The 25937-nt window shown below is 45.3% G+C and overlaps 1 protein-coding gene across 4 annotated transcripts in view; it reads right to left on the bottom strand.

The window, feature by feature from the left end:
* Positions 1-25937, bottom strand: part of smoc1 (SPARC related modular calcium binding 1) — a 262010-nt gene that overhangs the window by 193559 nt on the left and 42514 nt on the right. For 2 of the 4 annotated variants that reach the window (XM_041214635.1, XM_041214636.1), the window contains exon 6: positions 7591-7680. In XM_041214635.1, coding sequence (XP_041070569.1) covers positions 7591-7680 — 90 coding nt within the window. The remainder of the gene's footprint in view (positions 1-7590; positions 7681-25937) is intronic. The other 2 variants (XM_041214637.1, XM_041214638.1) reach the window with 1 other exon arrangement.

Raw genomic sequence — 25937 nt, 5'->3', positions numbered from 1 at the left:
TTTTACAAAATGGATCCTCGGCACATGAAGAAAATACCCAGAAAGGAAAAAACAGTTTGGACAAGTGCTCTTATTTCCCAGTTTTTACTATTTTAAGCTGCACAAAACCAGTTCAGACCAGTATTCTTATTTTCCAGTTTTTTTGTTCTGGATAATTTATTTAATTACACCCATAAGTAGTCACTATATCGATGAACAAATGGAGACCATTCACAATTCTCTTGTTTGCTCCACCTCCCCCTGCCACTCAAGGCAAGGATGAGGAATTTGATTAGTAAAAGATAGGGAATTGATACTATGGGTTTGAACTTAAGTTAAACGCCAAGTAATTCATACCAGATTATGACTCGAAAATTCCAATGCTTTATATTACAGGGAAAATTGGAGCCTCCACCATCTCTATTTATAGCTGCAGACTACAACATGCATGTAAAACTGCCTGTTGCCACAGCAACTCATACTCCTGAGGGGACCAATCGGCCCAGTTATCTGGATGGCCGGAATGGATCAGATTGGTGCCGACGGCACAGGGCTGATCCCCGTTCCGGCTGCAAGGATTCGGGAGCTGCCTCCTTGCTCTACCCTGGGCGGAGGTCGTGGCGCTTTGTGTTCGACCTGCCTTCGGGCAAAGAACTGAAGAGGAAGAGTGTTCCAGAGACTTAGGGAGTATTCCAACAATCAACAATGTTATATTGGAGACTGAGGAAATATCTCAACCATCAGTGACTTTAGGAAAATATAAAAATGTGAAAACGAGTAAATACTTCTAAAGTTGAGCATCATTTCTGACCATCCACTAGTGATAAAATTGATGTAAGGTTGGAGGTCAACAGCTATCTACCCACTCAACAGACTGAGTGAATCTAACATTACATCCTACTGGACAACAATGACTGTGGTGATAGCTGTGCAATTGTCACTAGTCTTACTCCACAATCTGCTCCAGCCACTTTTACTCTGTCATGATCTCTTCAGCTGAGTCCCAACTTATCTCGATTGGCCAAACAAGGGTCTTAGCTTCCTCAAAAATACTTAGGCTTAAGGTATAACCACGCGCAACTTAAGTGTGCTCCTCAGACAAGATCTGCCCAGTAATGAGATTGGAACTGTACTACCCTTTGATATTAACTAAGTGTTCTTAAGATGTGAAAGTGTCAGAGGAAAAAGATGTTAAAAACCAAGAACACTGAAAGGGAATAGAGTATAATGAATAGTGTACTACAATACATACAAATGTGTTTAAGTATACAAATTTTGGTTATCATTTTAACGGAATTGTACTTAATATTGGAAAATGTAAGAAAAATTGATTTTTAAAAATTAGTTTGTTTTCAGAGGAGAATTGCTGTGGATAGATAGGAGTTTTTAATGTCATCCCTCCCCTTCTGTCCTTGTCCATTCCTACTTGTAAACATTTTTCACAGGTCTCCGAGCTTACTTGTCATAGTGTCTCTCTGTGTGACATTTTGATGATGTGCAGATCCCTATTAATCACAGCCTTAATTCTTCAGTCAAGAGCAGCACACTTAAATCAGTGTCCAGGTGTCTGACAACACATACTTAGCTTCACATGGTTAAGCTGTGAGAGCATAGCCTCCCTAGATGTCTCCGCAGCTTTCCCATGGAGAGAGAAAGTAAATTATTCAGAGGGAATTTGAAACAAAAACACTTATTGGGAGATCAAAAAGAAGCTGAGTCTAGGAAACAAAGCTACCCCTACACAGACCTGAGCATCCCTGTATCATGGGTGGATGGTCAGGCATCCGGTACCAGCTCCCGGTGCCAAAAATTGTGTTTGATTTCAAAAATATTTATGGTTGTTTTTTCCTTTCTTGTAGCTTTCCCCCTTCCCCTGTGAAGACACTGGCTCCTGTGGTACAATTCTGCAGGCCATACAGTCCTCCAGCATCCCTTCCGGTTGACCATGCTTCAGTCAGTATCAGCAGGCTGCTCAGTCACTAAGGCATCATTCCTCACTCAATGTTCACACAGCCACAGCACAAACCTGCACCACACACTCGCACGCATGCACGCACACACGCATGCACGCACATCCACACACGCATGCACATACACACACGCACACCCACATACGCACACAAGCACGCACATGCATACACACAAGCACGCACACGCACACACACACACACACAATGTATGCACGCACGCACACACACACATGCACGCACATGCATGCACGCACATGCATGTGCACACACACATGCACGCATAGGCACACGCACATACACACGCACACACACACATACACACACACACACGCACATACACGCACACCACGCAGGTGCCGGGCACATTTATACACAAATAAACATCCACTGCATGTATATCGCACATATGCAGACACATGCATCACACACATGCACCACACATACATGTACCCACATATACATACAATGAGCACCACGCACATGCATAACAGGTGTACCACACATGGGCCATATGCGCCCACAAAAACACACCTTGCAGTGACCATAAACGCACACATGGTATGCGGGCACCACACATGTATTACACATCGATAATACACACGCACACACACACGCACACAAAGACACACACGCACTTTCCAATTAGGGTCACTGGAGGGCAATCAGGAGCAGGGAACATTGGGTTGAATTTTCCCTCATTCAAATCCAGAGATGGTGCGGTCAATCCCAGTATTTTGACGTGTACCATGGCAGAGATCAGCTGAGAGAGCTGCCTCAAACCCTGGGGCCTCCTGCTTCACGTGAACTTGTGTCACTGTAAATGCTCGGGACCTCTGGGCCAGTATATATTTATACTGCAGGAGACTTGGAAACTGTAATGTGTGTATTTTCAGTTATAAAGGAATCTTAAAAATCATTACAAAGAAGAGACCCAGAGGTACCTGAAAGCAGGCGCAATATTCAGTAGAAACTGCCCTTCTCCAACTATATCACTCAATCATGCTGGAATTCTGTTCCACTGCTTTAGGAATGAGGTGCTTATATAAACGATCTTTATTGGTTTTTATTAATATGATAGAACACAACTTTCTATATATCTCAATTTTGCAATCACAGAAGTTCACAGCACAGAGGGAGGCCATTCAGCCCTCATGTCTGCACTGGCTGCTTGCTGAAGGAATTCAAAACTAACCCCTACGCTCTGCTCTCTCACCAATGCCCCGCTTTCACTTAAAAGCGGAATGATCTCTACCTCAGCCACCCCCAGCGGCAAAACGTCCCACGCTCCCTACAACCTCCCTCGGCATTCTCCAAACCTGTTCCTCTCATTTTCTTCATGGGAATTTGGAATTGATGAGCCCTGAAGCACGTAGAATAGGCCAAACCGAGAAAGGTACCTGCTGAGTCCCACACCCATTCCCTCCCTGGGCACTTAGCGCCTCCTCCAGGTGCCATGGCTGGCTTTAGGAAATTTGTTCCAAGTGGAAATATCTGATGCAGCGTGTCGACGCTAAAGCATGCTTTTCTGTCCAGCACATGCAATGCTTCTATGGAAATAGTGCCAATTGTGGGGCATCCCTTATTGCTTACCAGATCAGCACACAAATATTCCGCCAAACCAGTAACCCAATTGGGGTCAATGGTGGCACAGCTCTATTGCCCATTCTGTCCAAAGGTCTCTGTGCAGCTGATAAAGCTCTGAAAAAAGCTTGGCTGTGATGCCTCTTGCAGTCAAATAGACTGTAAATACTGGCCACCATTGCTTGCTCATGAATAATGGCCACCTGAGTGCTGCCTGCCTGTGGGGCTGTGCTCCCAGCTTTTCTTTGAATAGGTAACAACAAAATTGGCTCACTGTAGTGAGGGCGACATGGCTCCCTTTGATTGATAGTGAACTCCACTGGGGTTCGTTCCGTTGACCTCATAAGCCAGACGCCCAAATCATGCTCACAGAGCCCACCCCCAAACAAACCCTCGGCAACCGCTCCGGCCCCAGCGCAAGAAAAACCGGCCTAAATCCCCGGCAAGCTCTTTCGAATGAGGACATGGCCTCTCTTCCAGGGATAGCGGGAGCTGCAGAGTGCTTGCTGCGAGGGGGGAGCTGGTGAAATGCTTCCAGCGAACCCAAGCATGTTTGCCAGCCATCCTCGGGTGTCACTGATGAATTTCACCAATGCTCCAGCCCTGGGACCTTGTGGATGCCGTGGATTCTGAGGCACAGTGCTAACCATAATTCCTTTTGGTTGCTAGGCTGGTTGCTACAGGGGCCCCAGCTGGGAGGCTTCCCCTTAAATTGGAAGTTTTATCCTGCACTAACAGAACCCCACTCATACACACATAGCGCAGCAAGATTTTGACTTCAGTAAAGTTATTATTATGCCTTCTTGACCTATATTTAAAAACCCACAGCTGCTTTATTTTTGTTCCTACCAACAGACTATTGATTTGCACAGACCTCCCCGTGAGCCAGTGTACAGTACAGAGAAATGCTGAGAGGCATCACATCGATTCGCAAAGTGAATGCCCAATTGTTTGTTTAGCCCACTCATAAATGAAATCTTGAAGCTAAGTTCTCGGTCTCGAGGTTTTATTTCACCAAAGGTCCAGCGAACGTGGTGAATATGAGATTGGGAAGGTGGTACAGGGAAAGCGGGGGGGGGGGGGGGTGGCGGGTGGGGGTGGGGGGGGGGGGGTGTGAAGGATTTGGGATTGGGAATGTTGAGAAGCAATTTCTGATGGCTCCACTATTGCCAGCATAGTGAAAAGCCACAGGTCAACAGTGGCATGGGCTGGCTGAGCATCGGTCCTGAACTCAATACGAAAATCACATCTCCACTGGTTACGGTACAAATTAGGAAGATTACCTTCTACCGTGGTGAGTTATGGGTTTGGTTGAAGCACTGCAAAATTAAATGGGCAGGCACTAATGAGACCAACTACTCCCACTTAGTGTCAGGGCTAGGGGGGAGGGGAAGATGGTCGAGCACTTCAAGCATATATTCTCCAAATGAGCAGCTTTCATTTAATTTTACGCCCCTCCATTGTGCTCCCCATCTCCTCTGCCCAATCCTAAAGACAAGTACTTTATACTGTGTATATTTTCCAACTAGTGAAGTTCAGCTATGAATGCAACGTGCAGTAGTACAATACTCCTCTCTGCACTGCTTTGATGCATTTAACCCATTTAACATAAAACAGGAGAGCACCTACATAAAAACAGGACACGAAGCTTTGATGCCTGAAAGTCACTAATCGCACAATATATCGCCATGTCCTAGACTTGTCCACATTTTGAAAATTATTGCCATGTTAACTGTTCGTTTATGCGAGTTGGACTCACCCCATTTACTTTTGAAACTCAAGTGCGAAAGAAACCATCCATTCTGCAAGGGTACGGGAAGGAGGGAAATGCATTCAAGCCAGGTACACAACCCACTCGGATTCTTATAGGGCAGAATATCTCCCTCGTCGGGCAGGCTCGACGGGAGCAGTCGGGAAGCTGACTGCCGCCCGCAATCAGCTCCGCACCGCGATTTCATGTGGGTGGGCCAATTAAGACCCACCCTGCATGGGTCACGAGTGGCAGTGCCCAGCGCTACCTGTGCAGGCGGTGGGGGGGGGGGCGGTGAGGGGAGAGCCAGGCCTAGCTCGCAGTTTGCATGTGGATGGTGGTTTCCTAAAAAATGTAAAGGCCGCTTGGCCTTTTCACCCACCTGCCAACCGTAAGGTTGGACGGGCAGCGTAAATTTGATTTTAATTGGCTTGTTAATGGCCTTAATAGGCCTTTTAATTATCAGCGGGTGCGCAGTCGACTCCGGCACATGCCCGCCGAACGAAATATCGCACCAGTGCGCGATGATGTCGGGACACATAGAAACATAGAAACTAGGAGCAGGAGTAGGCCATTCGGCCCTTCGAGCCTGCTCTGCCATTCATTATGATCATGGCTGACCATCCAACTCAATAGCCTTCTCCCGCTTTCTCCCCATACCCTTTGATCCCTTCCGCCCCAAGGGCTATATCTACCTCCTTCTTGAAAACATACAATGTTTCGGCCTCAACTACTTGCCACAGGCTCACCACTCTCTGGGTGAAGAAATTTCTCCTCATCTCAGTCCTAAATGCTCTACCCCATATCCTCAGACACACACCCGATGTCATCACGTGTCATGTTGCGCTCAGGTGTGTCGGGCGCGCACCCACACGCCGAACGTAAAATTCTGCCCATAAAGTACATGAGGTTCCCAGACCAACTAATCATTCCAATCCTGGCACCAGAGAGTAGGATGGCACTATTACCCCCTGCCCACTTCAGCGGACTCCACACCTCACTGTACGGTATTAGATGGTGGTTTTTCACACTGGTTAAGAGTCTCTCAGGAGAAAGTAGTTATTTTTGAAATGATGTTGCACATAGAATTTCTTTTGCTTATGATCATTACTCCTTTCACCCACGTCACTGTTGTCCCCCGTTATTTAACAAACCTGGGACCTATCCCTATTTATTCGCCTATATTCCAAAGGAGCACTGTCTTTGTTCTATTAGCTTTTTTTTTTAGCTCATCAAGAACCAGTACCATCCTGAGTACTGTAAATTCCAAATCAATCTTATAATTTAAGGGAAAAGCAAAAAAACTGCAGATGCTAGAAATCCAAAGCAAAAACAAAAATACCTGGAAAAACTCAGCAGGTCTGACAGCATCTGCGGAGAGGAACACAGTTAACGTTTCGAGTCCGTGTGACTCTTCAGAAGGGTCATACGGACTCGAAACGTTAACTGTGTTCCTCTCCGCAGATGCTGTCAGACCTGCTGAGTTTTTTCAGGTACTTTTGTTTCTGTTTATAATTTAGGGTAGTGCCTTTCTTCTCTTTTCTTGGGTCAGCAGAGGGTGAAACTGAGGTGAAACTTGTCTCTGAGGAAGGGCCATACAGACTCAAAACGTTAACTGTTGCCCTCTCCACAGATGCTGCCAGACCTGCTGAATTTTTCCAGCATTTTCCGTTTTTGTTTCAGATTTCCAGCATCCACCGTATTTTGCTTTTATTTTGGTGAAACTGAGGGCAGGGTGTCTATTTGTATGCGTATTACACAAGGCTTCAAAAGTGTAACTCTCACTCAGTCCGGCATAGTTTGAAGAAATAATGACAGAAAATGCTGGAAATGCTCATCAGGTCTGGCAGCATTAGTGGAGAGAGAAATAGGACAAACCTGAAACGTTAGCTCTGTTTCTCTCTCCACAGATGCTGCTAGATCTGCTGAGTATTTCCAGCATTTTCCGTTTTTATTTCAGATTTCCAGCATCTGCAGCATTTTGCTCTTATATTATTGTTTGAAGGAAGCTTTACAGTGACATTGTACTATTGTACTTGCTTGAGCTACTGTCAGCCTTATTATCAACACAAAGACCTTTAGGTATATGGTTAATGCACTGGCTTCTCAAACACAGCACATCTCTGTCAATGTGACACAAGTAGTTAAACCGAACTGATTTTTCTTTTACCAGCTCCTCCCCGACCTGCAGATCAAATAATTACTGGAAAAATAAACAGAGGTCATCATATTCCCTCCCGCACCCCACCAATCCCCACTTCAAAAGCAAGACGACTAGGTTAGAAAAAAGATGATCTGAAATGGACTCACCGTCTCCGTCAAACACTGGCTGGGTCTCTGCGGTTGGTGTCGGCTTCGATACGTCTTCTGAGTTCAGCGTTAGAAAGAATTGAAAAGAAACTACCATTATTGAGGTAAATACTATCTACTCTCCAGCACTATTGAATGATGGGATTTGCACATGGCCCGGCCACTTGATGAACAAAACAGAAAGAGAGGTAAGAAGGCCAGCTCGCAGCGCGCAGAGAGTTCAGGACAGAGGATCGCCTGAGGAAAGACATGCAGTACAAAGGAACACATTCACTCCCATTACCTCATGACCATCGATACACAGAGACATACACAGGACATGCATTACCCAGGACAGAGATTAAAAATAGATGAGGACAGCACCTCACTATGTCATGCTAATCAGGAGCCAAAACTAATGGAAAAATATATTGAGACTGCCATTTTTAGGGCGCATTAGAATTTGAAGGAACTAACTACCTTTCAACACCTCGTAACTATGACCCAGAAAAGAAATAGTTGGACTGCCCACAAAAAATAGCTCTGAATAATTGCTTTAGCCCAAGTTCATTCTGAAGGAATTTGGAGAAGAAAGTGCATTTTTCATTGTGTTTGCCAATGGCCTTACTCTCTGCTTCTGACATATTTTGCCAGTTGTTGAAATGCTTTGGGGTCCTGGTGCAATGCTTTTGCTCTCGTCGTTAGGGTGGATTTAACCAGCGAGGACACCCTTAGGTAAAAGTTAGCCACAATGGTTTACTTACTAGCTTAGCGGGTAAGGGTACTGCAGCGATAGTGTACCACACAATAGTTAATCCTGATGCTGAGCTCCCACAAGGTAAGGGCTCTACCTGTACAATGGTGCGAATCTTGTCTCTGCTGACTATGTTAATCACAGTTGGGTCAACCCTAGGAGCCTCGGTATCCTGAGGCAGTGCGAGGGAGAAGTCATCCACATAGGGTTGCCAATTGTCCAGGATTACCCCGAAGTCACCAGGAATTTTTAAAAATTTCATTCATGGGATGTGTGCATCGCTGGCTAGTCCAGCATTTGTTGCCCATCTCTAATGTTCCATTGAGAAGGTGGTGGTGAGCTGCCTTCTTGAACCGTTGCAGTCCCTGTGATGTAGGTACACCCGCAGTACTGTTAGGGAGGGAGTTCCAGGATCTCTTGGAAACTGCTTCAAGCAATTAAGGGGAAAAGTCATAGGACCATTAAATCCTAGTTTTCCTCAATCCCTTCCAGCACGTTAGTTTATTGGTGATAAAACTACTGGAGATAGTGGGAAGAAAAGGCTGTTTATCCAGCCAAGGCATTTGGAGGTGGGAGGTCATTTGATGAATCCTCCAGGAAAGCGTCTAACCAGAGGTGGTGACCCTACTCCCATAACCAGTTACAGCAAAAGCCTGTCCACCATCTACAAGGCACAAGTCAGGAGTGCAATGGAATACTCTCCACCTGTCTGGATGAGTGCAGGTCCAACAACACTCAAGAAGCTCGACACCATCCAGGACAAAGCAGCCCACTTGATTGGCACCCCGTCCACAAACATTCACTCCCTCCACCATCGACACACAGTGGCAGCAGTGTGTACCATCTACAAGATCCACTGCAGCAACTCACCAAGGCTCCTTAGGCAGCACCTACCAAACCACGGCCTCTACCCCAAACAAGGGTGGGGAACCTTTGTCTTATCACGAGTCAGTCAAACATAGATAAAACCAGTCGCGGGCCACATACATATAAAGATCAACTTAATTTAGTTTTTTTTAGAGAGAATACAGGGACTTTCAATTCACCCACTCTTTTAATACATGGCTGAACTTGAATATTATATTGTTAAATATTATTATAGTAATTTAGCTGATTCTTTCATCCAAAGCAAGTTTGTAACGATGATGATAAATGCTATTTTGAAGGCGTTACTGTCATAGGTTTAAAAGATTAGAAATCTTGCTGCAGGCTGAATGAAATTGAGCAATGGGCTGGATCCAGCCCCCAGACTGCAGGTTCCCCACCCTGGACCTAGAAGGACAAAGGCAACAGATGCAGAGGAAACACCACGACCTGCAAGTTCCCCTCCAAGTCAAACACCATCCTGACTTGTTACTATATCGGCCGTTCCTTCACTGTCACTGGATCAAAATCCTGGAACTTCCTTCCTAACAGCACGGTGGGTGTACCTACGCCACACAGACTGCAGCGGCTCAAGAAAGCGGCTTACCTTCTCAAGGGCAATTAGGGATGGGCAATAATTGCTGGCCTAGCCAGCGAAGCCCACATCCTACGAAAAGTATTATAAAGAGTACTATTAGGAAGAGTGTCCATGTGTGGATTGTTGAGCAAGAGCGAGGTCAGGGTAAGCTGTGCTAGTTTACAAATGGCGCTCATAAGAATGGCCATGTGACTGTGAACTGGAAGATCATCGCCCTACAGCTATAGTACTGGGGTTAGAGGGTCAGGGGAGAACATGGAGTGAGAAATCTGAGGGGGAAAAATATTGTACAGTTTAAAACATTTTAAAAAAGAATAAATAAATAAGTTAGGGATGAGCAACAAATGCTGGCCTTGCCAGCGATGCCCACATCCCATGAAAGAATAAAAACAGCATGAAATGTGAAATATCACTTCACAGAGGACTCCGTGTGATAGATTCTGACTTTGTGCAGTGATAGTGAATGGGCGGCCCATTCCAATTCTCCCCGCTTTCACTGACCTCAATGAGATGTAAGTTAGCAGGGACGTGAAACAGTCAGTCGCTTCACTATCATGGATTTTGCCCCAGTGATTTTGTTTTTCAATGATCCTTGATTTAACCTGCACAGCCGCTTTTTCACACCTTTTTCAGATCCGGCCCCTTCCCCAATATGTTGATCACCAGCTGTGTGATTGGTGCCTCACCCATCAGACAAGTCTGCCATTACCACTCTCACCATATTCATGGCTCGGGGGTGTCAAGGGGCATTCCCAACGAGTCACTTACAACACAAGAGTGACACGATGACCACACACAAGCACATAACGTGGACAATTCCCACCTCCAAATTCACTGATTCCAACCTGCTAATATTCAGTATTTTATATGTAAAATTTCACCTCTGCTACACGCTCTCATCCTCCTCTCGAAAAATATTAAGGAGTGTCAACTTACGTTGGCGAGCAGTGGAGCCCACCAAGTGAACTACTTATGAAATTAATGATTGTAAAGAAACGCCTACACAGCATTGTTTTATTTTGTTAAACTGATTAGTCTTAACCGGGTCTGTGGCGGTCCAAAGGCTTGTCGATTTGGTGACAACTGTACTGTGGTAAGGTCTGAGGCCTCGGAAGGAATATGCAACTTGTGCAGTTGGAGGTAAATATACTGCAGAGTTAACTTGGCAATTGCTGGGGAGGGATCAAAAGCTCACATCATCCTGCGGATAGAAAATGGCATTTATCATGGCTACGCGGGCATGATGTTGGTGCCTGGGGTGCCCATCCTGGGGCAGGAGGAAGTGGGAGTGTACGAACCACCAGCTACATTTACATGGGATGTAAAGTTGCCCCCAGGATCTTGCACAGCAACGGAACATGATTTCAACCCAGGTATCAGGTATGAAGCAACGGAGCAGGATTTGGGGGTGGGGGTCATCTGAAGTTGCAAAGATGGCGGCAGAATCCCACCAGGCACCCCCCACCCCCCCTTCAACCAACCCCCCCTCCCGGCCCCTTTGTTTTTGAACACCTCGGGTTACGCAAAGGTCAGGCAGTACGTTGTCCACCAGCAACATGACCAGGAAGGGCTTGAGAGAGTAGGAGAACATCTTTTCTTCCCCTGAAAAATAGTTAGTCAAACAATCGGGTTATCGAAGGGGATTACAAAGTTGTGTTTTTGTGACCAGGATCATTCACTGCATTGCGATTTTTCATAAAGGAATTTCCAGACAACAGAAATTTGGGTGCATTTTGTCTAAGATGCCCAGCAGCAGCAAAAAAAAAGTTTCGAATTCCAACCAATATTTGATCTTTAGTGTTACGGGGATATGAGAGCTAGTTTGTTTTAAATTGAGGGGTGCCCCTGACTGAACTAAGTGTCCTTGGTTGCCTTGATAGCCTGGAGTGTAGAAGCTAGTAACTGCAAACAAGTTATGTTAGAAACCAGCAATATTAGCAAGACGGAGGAGTTCAGACTGCAAGGGAATACATATCAGGAAACTGGACGACTCATCTAAACATGCTGGCAGCCATTAACAACACATCATTCACACCGGGTCCAGTGATGATTTGTGTTAACAGCATGTCTGTGAGCTAAAGAGAAGCAGATTCACGAACAAACAGAAAGCAGAAAGTCAGAAATCTCCTTGCACAAATCAGAGAGCACAGGCAACTTAAAACATATAAAAATCCTCCAGAGGTACTCCAAAAATCTTTTCCATATGAAATAAATAATTGTGCCTGTTTATGTCCAAATTCAAAGAAAACAAAAGGAATTAGGAAGTTGGGGTTCGTTACTGGCTTAAACTGAGGCTGCATCAAACAAGGAGAGCCTCTCAATTTTCACTTAATGCTAATTCTATTTTAAAATTTAGAATCATACTTTTTTTTTTGCACGGCTGTGTTTCCAGATCTTAACAGACATGCTGTTGGTTGGCAAGCTGCTAAGAGAAATGTAGCACTTAATAGGTTAAAAACACAAGTCGTACGCACCCAATTGTGCAAGGTTGAGCAAGCAGTAACTTTTGTTTAGTGTTTCACTGGTCCTTTTTTTCTACAACATTCACGGGATGTCAAATAAATACAGGTCAGCAGCTCAATGTACATGAGCACAAGCCTCACTTGTACTTCAAGATAGCAATCAGAGATCTCAAAGCACAGTTAGGGTTTTCAACTGTGATTGAACGTATTCCTGGAGCTTTCATCACATGACTTGCCCCCACACTCCAGCCATTCGTCGGCCAACACACCCATCCTTGTGACGCACTGTCTCCCTACGCCAATCAGAAAGCAAACAGACTCATTACCCAATTGGACGATGCTTGACTGTCAGCCAACCAGCCTTTTTCTCCCCATTTTCAATATTTTTACATCTGGTAAGGAGAAATGTTCAAGGAAAATGACATAAATAAACAATCTCATTTAATGTCCCAGTTATCTTTCTCCAGGGTTGTGCACAGCAGTGTCCTGGTGATTGATCTTCAATTCCTGAAGATTCCAGGCCAATCCTGGAGGGTTGGAAACCCAAAGCACAATTAAGCACCTTGGTCTAAACACATGTGGCGTTATTGGTAATGGTCACACATTGGTCTCAACCAGTGAGAGGGTTGCTCAAACTGGCCACAGTAACCCTGGGTTAAAAGAGGGTAAAGAGAAATTGGTCAAGCTTTCTAACCCTGGTCACTGTTCAGAAGCACTTGCCAGAAGCGGCACATGTGTCGATGCTGGGTGAGCACCAGTTTGGGCTCTGATAGTTGCCATGGTTGAACAGGTTGTTGACATCGCTGTGAAGGCTCATATACAAGGAAGTCTCTCTTACTAAGTATCAGGGCCTGCTGGCATTTCTGGAATCAGTCCCTTAGGAGATATGGGGAGAGAATTGGAGGCCAAATATATAAAATATGTGAAGCTGTGAAATGTGTCTACTTCTCCATCTCCTCTGCCTCTGTACCTGCTCACAAAAAGGCGTCAGCTTATCTGCAGCCATCCAGAAGAACTTTAGGGGGCTTTTCTACCCCTTTTTAATGATGGCGCCACCTCCTCTTGGTGCCACTTTATTTTGCTCCCCCACATTGGTGGGCTCACACTGTGAGGCACAAAGGCTACCAGAGCCCCACTCTGCATTTTAATAAGTCTTGGCCCCAGGAATCTAGGTTGGCATCACAATAGCAAAGCTGCCCTGGAGAAAATATTTGTGCATGCTTCGCCAAGTAATTGTAACCACATTTACTCCTGCCATTTGCAGACTTTCTCAACCGGTGTGCTCAATACTTTGGTTCTGAGATGGTGCAGACCCAGTTGGCATTCCCTTGTGCCCAGCAGTGAAACATCCCAGAATGAAAAAAACAGTAAAGTCTGGGAAATAAGGATACTGGTCTGAACTGGTCTTGCGTATCTTAAAATGGAACACCAGTGAAACTGGTCCAAACTGTTTTTTTCCTTCTGGGATTCTGCAACCATAAGGCTTCCAGTGCAGGGCCATAACTGAGGGGAGGGCAAAAGCTAATTTGAACAAAAGGTGAGAATCCAGAGCTCTTCTGTTTGACCAGAGGGACTATTTATGACCTACTTTCCCTTCACTATGAGTCTCAGCGGACCTGCTGCTTTGTAAGATGCTGGGCCAGTTCAATGTAGGTTTTGCAAGAGTTGCAATACAGTTGTCTCTCCTCTCCATATCTAGTGAGAGAAAAGAAGGACATTTTCCAAAAAGGCATGCCCAGCATTCATAAAGGAAAGGAAATTGCTCTTTTCAAACTGCAGGACCTGAGGCTTCCAAAGTAAATTTAACCTTTTCTTCCTGTAACTAGAAGGGGAATGTTCTAGCCTCAACTGGAGAACTGGCTGGCAGCACATGTCAGACTCACCAAGTAGGGAAAATCCCAACTACATCTGTGTTGGACCATTCATGAGAGTGATCCTTGCACATGACTGGGGTTAAAGCTGGAGCTACTACCACAGCCGTCAGTGCACCACCTTCTGGGTTTCAGCGCTCCAACTGCCTCAACTCCTGAAGAGCAACAACATCACTTAAAGATTCCTGTTCCTCATCAGCTCCTGTAAGGTGAGGAGACAAAGAGACAGCACTCACTGCGCTCCACTAAATGATAAAGGAGCATGGTTAACAGTGTGGTGCTTGAGCGATCAGTCATGTCAGGGATTATCAGTTTGGCTTGGCACTTCCCACCAGGCAGATGGATGAGTGCTGACACACCAGTGACTGCAGGTTGACCCCAATCAAAACTGAGAGCACAGACTTTTGTAGAGCAGTGTTTGAAAAGCAATCTACAAAACAGTCCCACTGTAATTTTACTAATTCTGTTAAGCCTAACTGAAATCAACATGCAGGGTGGGTTATCCACAGAGAAAGGGGAGGCTATGACTTTGTGCGAGCGTAAAGTGAGTGATTCTCGTATTTATTTCCAATGAAGTCAATGGAAGAATGTAAAACTGACCGGCCGACTACCACCGCTTTTACCATATTGCACTCAGTCAAAGTGACTCCCAAATTGTCATGTCTCAATAAGCAATAACCCGACACCCGCCACTTGAACATTACCTTACCCAGTGTGTTTTGTTCGATCAAGTACTTGCAGGCCTGTTAGATTTTACGTTCTAGTGATATTGTTTCAGTTGTGTCGTGTGATGGATACAGCAGCTGAACAATGGTTCATCATCTATATTTACATCTGAAGAAGTGAGAATTGCCAACTTTAAAAAATATAGTTCATCAGAAAAATACTGTACTACACAGCTGCAGCCTGCATAAAACATGGGCATTGATGGAATGCTAGTGTACCTTTGGCTCCTTATGAAGGCTACCAGATGTCATGTTAGATGTTCATAACAGGCAAGCAAACAATATACCAACACAGAAAGGAACTTGGCATTTATTTCTTGTAAAGAAGAGGGCTTACATTATTCCTGGGGAATTCTTACCAAATCTGTTTCAATTGGCTTTCAATTTGTGAAAAAGCTTTGCCTGTGAGCTATATTTAGAAGACATAAGAGAATATTGTGCAGAATTCAGTAATTCCTCTTGCTTTTTTTAAAAAAAATCTTCTGTACATGATGTTCTGTATTAAGCATTCACGCCCAGTCTCCACGTGGCTTCCTATCGATCCTCTATATTCTTTATCAACAAGATGCCACATTCAGCCCCAAGAAATAGTAAATGTGATTTGCGTTAGCAATGGCAGTGTTAGACATGACCCAGAAATGATCCTGTCCAGGGTGGCAGCCGGACACTATGGGCAGAATTTTGCCGTTGGTGAGCAGGGGGCGGGGCCTGCTCGCCAACGCGTAAAATGGTGCGAGAAGACTTTGGGCGGAACCCCCAACTTCACCCCGCCCCATTTAAATTTTCAGGAAGGTGGGAGCACAGGAAAATCAGCTGTGGGCCCGCCGACCTGTCAATGGCCAATTGAGGCCACTGACAGGATCATTTAAACAATTAAAGGACCTGCCTGTCCAACCTTAAGGTTGGCAGGTCGGCCAGGAGCCTCGGCGGCAACTAGAGAAAACATGAAACCACAGGGTGTTAAAAATTTTAATAAAGTTAATCTGTAAATTATGAACATGTCCCATCTCATGTGACATTGTTGGGGAATTTTTTTTTTCTATTTTTAATATTGTTTAAAGTGTCAGCGATCTCCCTGAGGCTGCACTTAGCCTCGGAGAGATGTGCGCTCTTTCGTGCGGATGCGTGAAAGAGCGGATTCTCGAGTTTAGGAAATCCCCCTGCCCGCACAGGGAGCGCATAGCGCTTCCCGCCGGGCATCACGCTGGGCGGGCCTTAATTGGCCTACCCACGTAAAATGGCGGCGCGGCCCGCTTCTCCAGTGGGGATTGGATCCCCGCCCGCCGGAGATTGGGTCGGGCCCACCAGCCCAACAGGCAGAAAATTCTGCCATGTAACTTCTGCCCCGGATCCCAAGATAAGAGAAGAAAAGCAGCCGGATCTCCCCTCCATGCATCACTGTTCAAGGACCCCTGTTGGAGCCTGCGTTGGGATGGGGAGTGGGTGTACAGGCGAGGAAGTCAAACCATATATTTTGAAATAAGATCGCATGTAAGTTTAGACTATGTTAAACGACGGAATAAATAAATCCGACGCTGAGCTCAGACTGAGGGCCTTAATGAGCATTTGGAAAGTCAGTGAGAAGAACTTCCAACGATGTGGGCTCGCCGTGTTATTCCAGAGAAAGGAGCTTGTTCAGTAAACATGATTCTCGCTGCCAAATCTCACTTGCTAAAGTAGTTATTTCCATCCAGTTACAGTCGGAGCTCTGAGGGCCAATTAATTCAGGAAAGAAGTGAAGAAGAGAGAAAAACAAAACAATCCTGCCCTCCTTCCACGCTGCAGGTGCAGTCAGATAAAGCAGCACTGTCTCAAAGATGATAGCTCTCACTACCACCCCCCACGTAACCCAAATCCCAATGTAGGCTATGTGATTGTGACTGGTGTTTTCTCCATCCCACATCCTACACATGCAGCTGGGAGGCACTCCAGCTCCCAATGATCAAAATTCAAAGCCCCTTTCTGCCTTTCAGATCTGATTGACAAATTCACTGTTAGGAGCAGAAAAAAATGTTTAAACGTGAACAATGTTGATCTTCACCCCTATTATTGCTGACTTTTCAGAGCTCCGTGTGTTGGTGTTTTGAAAAGCGCACAAGAGAGAGAGGGGGGGGGGGGGAAATCGCAGCAGCTTTAAAAGGCGACAGTCAATAGCAGAGTTAATTGTCTGAGGTGCACAATGCGTTTATTCTGAAGACAGAACAAAGAGCCCCCTCTCTGCATTGCTTCTGTGGTGATGTGTAATACCATGTGTAATACTGCTCAAACAAACCATCTTAACCTTGCCAGTGCCCTGCCTCTTACCATCTACGGCTGCAATACGAGTGCAGGATTACCACAGCCAAGACAAGATAGTCTCTTATATGATGAGGTTTTGATAAGAGTAAGTGAGGAGAAACTGTCTCCACTGGCAGAAGGGTTGTTAACCAGATTTAAGATAGTTGTGAGAGGCATGATGAGGAAAATAGTTTTTATGCAGCAAATTGTTGAGATCTGGAATGCAGTGCCTGAAAGGGTGGTGGAAACAATAGTAACTTTCAAAGCGGGTCTGAAGAAATACTTGAAAAGGACAATATGCAAGACTATGGGGATAGAGCAGGGGAATGGGACTAATTACCTGCAAAGGCATGATGGGCCAAATGGCCTGCTTCTGTGGTGTGTAACTATTTTGCAGCATGTGACAGCAACACTGAATTGAAGGGTCTGTTTCCTTCGTAAAATGGTCAAATTCTGAAACTGTTACAATCCTAGTGAGGTTTGTATGAGAGAAGTTGCAGAAGTCGCTGCATGTTCTGCTCCTTTCATCCTGATCTAATGTCGGTCAACCGGGGGATTTATTTTCCCCATCCTCAGATACTTGCTGGCCCACTAGCAATATTAGCAGGCCTCGTGGCAGAGTGGTAGTGTCCTTGCCTAGAAGCTCTGGGTTCAAGTCCTATGCCAGGGCTTGCTGGGTATGGAAGGAGTGTTTGTAATACAGTTCAACAAGCTGCTAATGAGCCTGGGAATCTCCTATCCATTATTCCCCAAAGGGGGAAGAAAGTGCATGAAGAAATGCTTAAAAAAAATGGAAGCTATTTCCAGCATTTATATTTACTTCTCCATTAAATTTCAGACTGGACATTACTGGTTTGTGACACCTGCTAAATGTCATTCAATTGGAGGTTACATTCTCCCCTTGTTACATATAACATGGTAACAGCCATTGGGTCCAACAGTTCTATGTTGGTGTCCTATCAACACACCCCTCTGTACCTTTCTCCCTCGTGTACTATTCTAGTTTCCCCTGGTTCTTTGCAGACTTGTGAATGTCCCACACCACCCTTTCATCCCAAATGGTTGATTTTCCCTTGGGGAGAGACCATTCGTCAATGTTTGACCCCCACCCCTACCGCCACTGCCAATGCTGATTGCTTCCATCAGGAACTCATTTGCAGAAGGGTGTAATGCAGAAAGGATTTGGATGTATTTTGTTCAAAAAAAGATGGTGTGAATTGCTGACGCAAAGAAGGAGCAGTGATGGCATATTGAGGTATGGCACAGGATTATAACAGTAATGTCCCATATTCATTTCATCAAGCAGTTAGAACTAAGTCATTTTTTTTTACAGAGAAAGAAAATTGGAGATTAACTTTCTGTCATGTACTTCCCAACTGGTCACTGTAGTGTTCAATGGTTTAACTGATCTGTGTTTGATTATATTAATCTGTTGACTGACTGACGTTCACTGATTGTTTAAGCATGGTAGCGTCAAAGCTAAAGTAAACAGAAGCTTCCAGAAAGATCTGAGAAGCCCAAGCTGTGAACATGTGTATACAAATCCTGTGATTGCTGAGATATTTAAAGCATTGTAAACAAACCTGTTGTAGAATTAGAAATAATATAATCTCTGCTTGCTCCCAGATATATAGGGCAGAATTTTGCCCCAGGTTGGTGGGCGGGCCCCACTGGCTCGGCAGTGGGCAGGCAGCCGAACTCTGCCGCCGAAGCAGGCCCCACCGCCATTTTAAGTGGGTGGGCCAATCAAGGCCTGCCCGACAGGAAGTGCTATGCGCTTCCTGAGAAGGGGGGAGGGATTCCCCATCTGTTAAAGTGCGCTTTATCGTGCATGTGCGCGAAAGAGTGCAGTGCTCCCTGAGACTAAGTGCTGTCTCAGGGAGATCAGTGAAAGTTTTACAAACTTAAAAAATAGAAAAATAAAACAATTATTAACATGTCCCCCTCATGTGACAATGTCACACGAAATGGGACATGTTAATAAATATTACATAAAATTTATTAAACATTTTTAAAGCAGATATGAAACCTCATCCCGACAGTGGATAAGGTTTTATGTTTTGTCTATTGCCCGCTGGGGCTCCTGGCCTACCCGCCAGCCTTAAGGTTGGACGGGCAGAGCCTTTAACTACCTTAATTATCCTGTCAATGGCCTTAATTGGCCACTGACAGGTCGGGGGGCAGACAGCTGATTTCGCTGTCCGCCCGCTTTCCTCAATATTTAAATGGACCGGGATGACGTTGGGGGTTCCTCCCGACATCATCCCGCGTCAATTTCCCGTCGGCGAGCAGGCCCCGCCCCCAAATCGCCAACCGGAAAATTCAGGCCATAAAATGTACAACAAACCGGCAAAGAAACTACAGTCACCAGCCTGCCGGGGTGGGCTTCAGGATTGTATGGTTTACGGATGCCCAAAAACACTCCCACCATTATGGGACAAAACATCCTGTTGGCTGGATTGCAGCCAATGTAAAGACTGATCAAATGGCGGCCTATCACACTGTTAATTGTCCAGCCTCATCCTTCCACTGCAAGGGAAGAATATAGAGATACAACAAGCCTGCCTGCCAAAGCAACTGGAAATGACACATGAGATGCAGGATGGGGAGGAACCTTAGGGTTAGAGAATAGGCAACGTATTTCCTCAAAACTGAGAGAACAATATAACATTCATTCAGCCATTCATCAAGGATAGTATTGTGTTTTTGAAATCAAGTTGAATCTTTGTACTTTATGTCCTGCTGTTTCTCATTCATTCAGTGTGTTGCACTTATTCCAACCCAACACCTACTTTAAACAAGTGTAAACCAAAAAACCCATTTCTCGGCCACTTCTAAACACTACCTTCCAAAACCGCAAATGAACAGTACAATCAATAGACTCAGTGCTTCTCCTTATCAAACTGTAAAGAGATAAATCAGTGCACGAGTGAGGTTAAAAATAATGATTAAGAGTTTCATTACAAAAATCAGTACCATCAGAAGAATCATGGATAAAACTCGACATGAAATGAAAACACCAATTATGCATTGGCTGGCTGGATGAGACTGAGGTATTGCTGGCTGCAAGCTAAACCTTTCAGTAGTTGGCTGCCAGCCAGAGGTTTGTTGAGCTCCATGTCCAGGGGATGCCTGCCAATCGTCTTCCCTTTTCCTGCTCTTGAGGGGGGATGGGTGCAGTTGTGTTGGCGGGGGGAAGAGGGGTAGCAGTGCAGTTGTGGACCTAGTGCCAGTGGCCAGAGGAGCATGAACGCCAAAACATGGGTGATGAAATACCTCAGCTTGTGCCTCGCCACATTTCCAGTTATGTCCTGCCGCTGTGTGGTAGTGGTGGTGGTTTGGGGGGGGGGGGCGGTATAGGTAAGCCTGAGATTCGAAGGGAAGCCCACGGTCCTAATAATCCCATGTTGTCCAAAACAGCAGGGCCTTGTGCAGCAGCCGGCACGGGAATGAGCCATGAGGTTCGAAGAGAGATGGTTCAACGGGAAGAGAGAGTGGTTGAGGAGGTAAAAACGCATCACAGCAAACCACAGCTCCACTGAAAAGCCTGCTGGATGGGGTTGTATTCGGTGGATTTGTGAGCCCAGAGTTTGGAAAGTGCAAATAATTGTAAGCCTGAAGGATCATACTGCACTGCTCTCTATACACCTTGAGGTGAAGATGCAGCACAGAGGAAGCCATTCAGCCCACTGTGCCTCTGCTGATTCTTTGGAACAACTATCCAATTAGCTCTTTTCGCACGATATTGCAAAGTTTTCCTTTTCAAGTGTTTATCCCATCGCCTTTTGAAAGTTACGATTGAATCTGCTTCCACCGCCCTTTCAGTCAGAGCATTCCAAATCAGAACAACTTGCTGTGCAACAAAATGTCCCCTCGTCGCCCCCTCTGGTTCCTTTATGAGTTATCTTGAATTTGTGCCCTCTGGTTACCAACACAACCGCCGGTGGAACCAATTTCTCTTTATCCACTCTATCAAATCAGCCAAGACTTGAGAAAAAGAAACATTGCCAATGCTGGCCAAAGCAGCTGCAGTGAGCTTCACTATCAGCCTGGGGTAGGAAAGAGGAGGGAAAAAAGCAACCCGGTGTCGATTGCTACCCAGCAATCAGGACAGCGTCAGGCTCCTCAATGCCTGAATAGCTCAAGGCACCTCATAACAGAGCCTCATTAGTGAATGACTGGGCAAAGGGGACATGGTGGTGTAGTGGTAATGTCACCAGACCTAGTGCTCCAGCCTGAATCCTCTGAGAGTGTGGGTTCAAATCCACCTCTCCCCCCACAGCAGCTGGTGTAATTTAAACTTGATTAATTTTTTAAAAATCTGGAGTTTGAAGCCAGTCTCAGTAATGGTGACCATGAAACTATCACTGATTGTCCTAAAAGCCCAACTGGTTCTCTACTGCCCCTGTAAGGAAGGAAATCTGCCATCCCTCTGTGGGCCCACAGCTCAGTCCCAATCCACAGCAATGCCGTTGCTTCTTAACTGCCCTCTGAAATGGCCGAGCAAGGCACTCGGTTCTCGGGCAGTTAGGGACGGGTATCAAACGTTGGCCTTGCTGGTGATGCCCACATGCCATGAAAGGTTAAATTAGATTAATTGGGCAAGGCACACAAACAGCCCACATCCCTGTGAGCTGGTCTGTCTTCTGGAGGGGGCAATCGAAGGAAAGCTTCTCTGCTACATACCTTTCTCTTTGGCATTTTTTGCCTTGGTGCTTTGGGAACATGTGGAGATTATCAACAAACATTTTAAAACCTGGCAGTAAATTGGGGGGAGAAAAATGTCTTGGATTCCCAAAGATTTTCTGCATCAGTAAAAAGGCACACTTGCTACTGCCTGTTTTTTTCTCCCCACCCCCAGGCTTCCTCTTCTCAAATTAGATGCTACTTTAGGAGCACATGGAGATTATAAACAGACGTTCACAATGCCAGCCAAGGTTGCTCTTTAAAGGGGCCAACCATGGTAAAAATACCCTTTAAAGGGTCATGGGGGTGGGGGGGGGGGGTGTGTAGCAGCATCAGAAGTAACTTTTAAAAGGACATTTTATATACACTTGGAAAGGAAAACGATTGCAGGGCTAGGGGGAAAGAGCAGAGGAGGGTAACAAACTGGGCAGCCCTTTCAAAGGGCCGGCAGAAGCACGATGGGCTGAATGGCCTTATTCTGCGCTGTAAGATTCTAAGTGGACAATTTTCATCAACTGTCTGTGGAAACTGAACTGGCCCAACAGCAATCTGAAAACGGCAAGGCACTAATAGAACTACTGGAGCTACAACAGTTTAATACACCTGCTCCGACCAACCTCAGTGAAGCCTGACTGGAATGAGAAGACAGAAATTTAAGGTAATCACTAAAAGAGCTGGTGCGGAGGTAGGGAAAAGAAAATGAGGGAGAGGAGTGATTAGGATGTGGAATTCTCTGCCGGAAACCACTGATGAGGCAGAGGCCTTCAATTCTTTGAAACACTGCAACTCCTGCCAGAGACCGGAAAGGCATCAGGAACAGTTGCGCTTGCACACTCAGCTCACACTGCAGCTGCCTGCATGGGTATATCAGCTCCTGACACCTTTCTGGCTTGCGGCAGGCATTTGGGTCTTGTTTAAGATATTTAGAGTTTGCACATCACAGATTTTAAATGCTTCCTGTACGTCCCACTGATTGACATAGAAATAAAGGTTAATGTTCTGCTTAAGCTAGATCCAGCATATTAAGGCTTTATGCAAGGAGCATCTATATGGCCTAGATAGCTCAATTGGTATATAAAGGGGCTTTAAATCTCAGTGTTATTGTTTCAAGTCCCATGAAGAGTAATGAATACCTTCTTAACTGTTTTAGTCAAAATATTTTTTATTGATTTTCACCAAAAAAAGTCCTTAAACTAAATATTACAATCAATTCTCCACATTGGAAGTTGAGAATCTCACTTGCTAAAATTTCCTGATTATATATCTTGAACATTTATTGAATTGTCAGAAGCATGTTTTGCTAAACAAAAGGTGGACTAGATACAAGAACTTCCAATGGGCTAAGGACTGCACAGACCTAAAAATGGGTAATTTGAACTTAATTGTTAGTCTGTGTCAAGCCAACTCGTTTGTTTTAATGCTGCCTGTTGACGCTCTGACACTGAGACTGCAATTGAGCATGTGCAGGAAGTGCTCATCCTCATGTTGCAATACCAATAAACACCTTGTTGTGTTTTTCTTGTCTTTCTCCACCCTCTAACCACTGACCATTGATGATCAGTCCTCCAGTCAGAAAAAGCTGAGAAGTTCTGGGAAAACTACAGTTGGGACGAGTCTTCTTATCATAAATTCTCAACTGAATCATGTGCAGGTACGGGAGGTGCCAGGGAGTACTCATTTCCCACATATTACACCCCTGACCGTCACACGAATTCCATAATAGCCAAATGAGAGAAACAAAGATTCACCTGATCTTAGCCGCACTAACACTGAAGGCCAGCCTCTGGATTTCAAAATGGAAATTAAGTTCTTAATCCTTTTGGCCATTGGGTCAGGTACTGTTATTATGGCTGGCCCTTTTGAAGGTAATGTGCACTGTATCCTGCGATCACAATATTATCTGTACGACTGACAGCATGATGTTTACCTCTGTCATTATTCTACTGCTGGATGATGGAGTTAATCGGCGCATGAAGGAATAAAATTGATAACCTGTACAACTTGACCATTTTCACATAAATACCTCTTGCAGTCTCTGAAACAGATTTTTTTCTCACATCAGTAAATGTTAGTACTACCACTTAACGTAACATTACTCAGGACCTGTGGAGTTCCACTGGGAAATGGACTGGAATTCTACAGCACTAGCCTTCTGTTGACATGTCAGAGGCTCTCTCAGCTGCCAGTTCCTCAACCTCTTTCCTACGTGAAGTTAGCCAGTGCACGCTGGCAAGCTATTCAGCTGAGACTATACAGCAGGCGTGCTCACCTGACATCCACGTGTGTGCTTCTAGTAGGGAGCATGGGTTAGCAGAGTAGAAACCCCGACAGGTTTAAAGAATGGCATTGAGACGGATGCAGCATCACAATGGGGCACAGATCGAACCTCAGCCATGCCATCTGAAGAGAGAATGGTGGCCAGGAAGTACAGGTTGCCAGACAAGCTACTCCTGGGCCTGACTACAAACTTCAGGGAGTCTTAAGACAAGAGTGTGTCTGCTGTGGAAACAGGAGGGGCAGAAACCAAAACTGACTCAGGAAAATATGTTTGTTTTAAAAGAAAAGGATGGAAAAAAGCTTTGACCTCAACAAAGGAAATTGTCCACGTGGCAGACTGAGAACAATGAGGAGTTGCCATTATGCCCCCTCCATTTGCCATTATACTTGGTGTTGGCAATTTCCTCCCCCTTCTCTTGTTCCACACAGTAGTCTCCTGCCATGTACCATCTGCAGCCAAAAGGATGCAAACCTTTGCCAGCCTGAAACCAGCTATCAGGCCACGTGTGGGAGCATTCCCTTCAATTCGCTCACCCTCCCTGACCACAGTCATTCAGCCCTCGTTCAGTACTTTACCCAAGTGGCGCTGCCAAGATTAGAATCCCAGCAGGGTGGAGAAGAGTGGGCACAAGCTCACATCTCGTTCCTCTCAAAGCACTGCGCCACTGGATTTGGCAGACGACCCCTGCAGCACAGGGAAAAAAATCCATGCCGGCAAAAATCCTAGAATTCCAAGGAGGGCACAGCCGGCATTCTATTAAATATCAAACAGTCATGGTCACGGTGGCATCTCTAAGCATGGCATAGAAATCAATTCACTGGCAAATAAAGACAAATGCACTTGTTGGGAAACGGGCAATATCATGTTCAAGTAGGTCAAATATTACAAACTCAAATCAGGGCCATTTATAAACTGTACTGGGATAGTTGAGCACTCTGGAAACCTAGAAACATAGAAAATAGGAGCAGGAGTAGGTCATTCGGCCCTGCAAGCCTGCTCTGCCATTCAGTATGATCACGGCTGGTCCTCTATCTCTACGCCATATTCTTGCTCTCTCCCCATACCCCTGGATGCCTTTAGAGTCTAGAAATCTATTTCTTTCTTGCATATATTCAGTGGCTTGGCCTTCACAGCCTTCTGTGGTAGAGGATTCCACAGGTTCACCACCCTCTGGGTGAAGAAGTTTCTCCTCATCTCAGTCCTAAATGTCCTACCCCATAACCTGAGACTGTGACCCTTTGTTCTAGACCCACCAGCCAGAGGAAACATCATCCCTGTATCCAGTCTGTCCAGCCCTGTCAGAATTTTATAGGTTTCAATGAGATCCCCTCTCATTCTTCCAAACTCCAGTGAATACAGGCCTAGTTGATCCAATCTCTTCTCATATGACAATCCTGCCAGGAGTCAGTCTGGTGAACCTTCGCTGCACTCCCTCTACAGCAAGTATAACCATTCTTAGGTAAGGAGACCAAAGCTGCAAACAATACCCCAGGTGTGGTCTCACCAAGGCCTTGTACAGCTGCAGTAAGACATCCTTGCTCCTGTTCTCAAGTCCTCTCGCAATGAAGGTCAACATATCATTTGCCTCCTTAACTGCTTACTGCAAGGAGCAACTATCTATCCTGTGGCCTTAATATAGTCCTTACAGCAACAAGATGGTTGCAGGTGAGGCTCCCCATCAGTTACTGAGTAGACATGAAAACTTCATATACCTTCAACAAAACAGTTAAACTTTCTATCAATAGAGCTACAATGCAATGCAATCATTTCTTTTAAGTTTTAAACTAAGGACCACCAGCTGTTGCAGTTGTGGCTAACATCAGCAAAACCCCTCCTCCTCTTGCACAATAGTC

Source organism: Carcharodon carcharias, chromosome 20, assembly GCF_017639515.1.
Source record: "Carcharodon carcharias isolate sCarCar2 chromosome 20, sCarCar2.pri, whole genome shotgun sequence".
Lineage (NCBI taxonomy): Eukaryota > Metazoa > Chordata > Chondrichthyes > Lamniformes > Lamnidae > Carcharodon > Carcharodon carcharias.
Note: the sequence above shows the minus strand (reverse complement) of the source record. Positions and strands in the feature narration are given on the sequence as shown.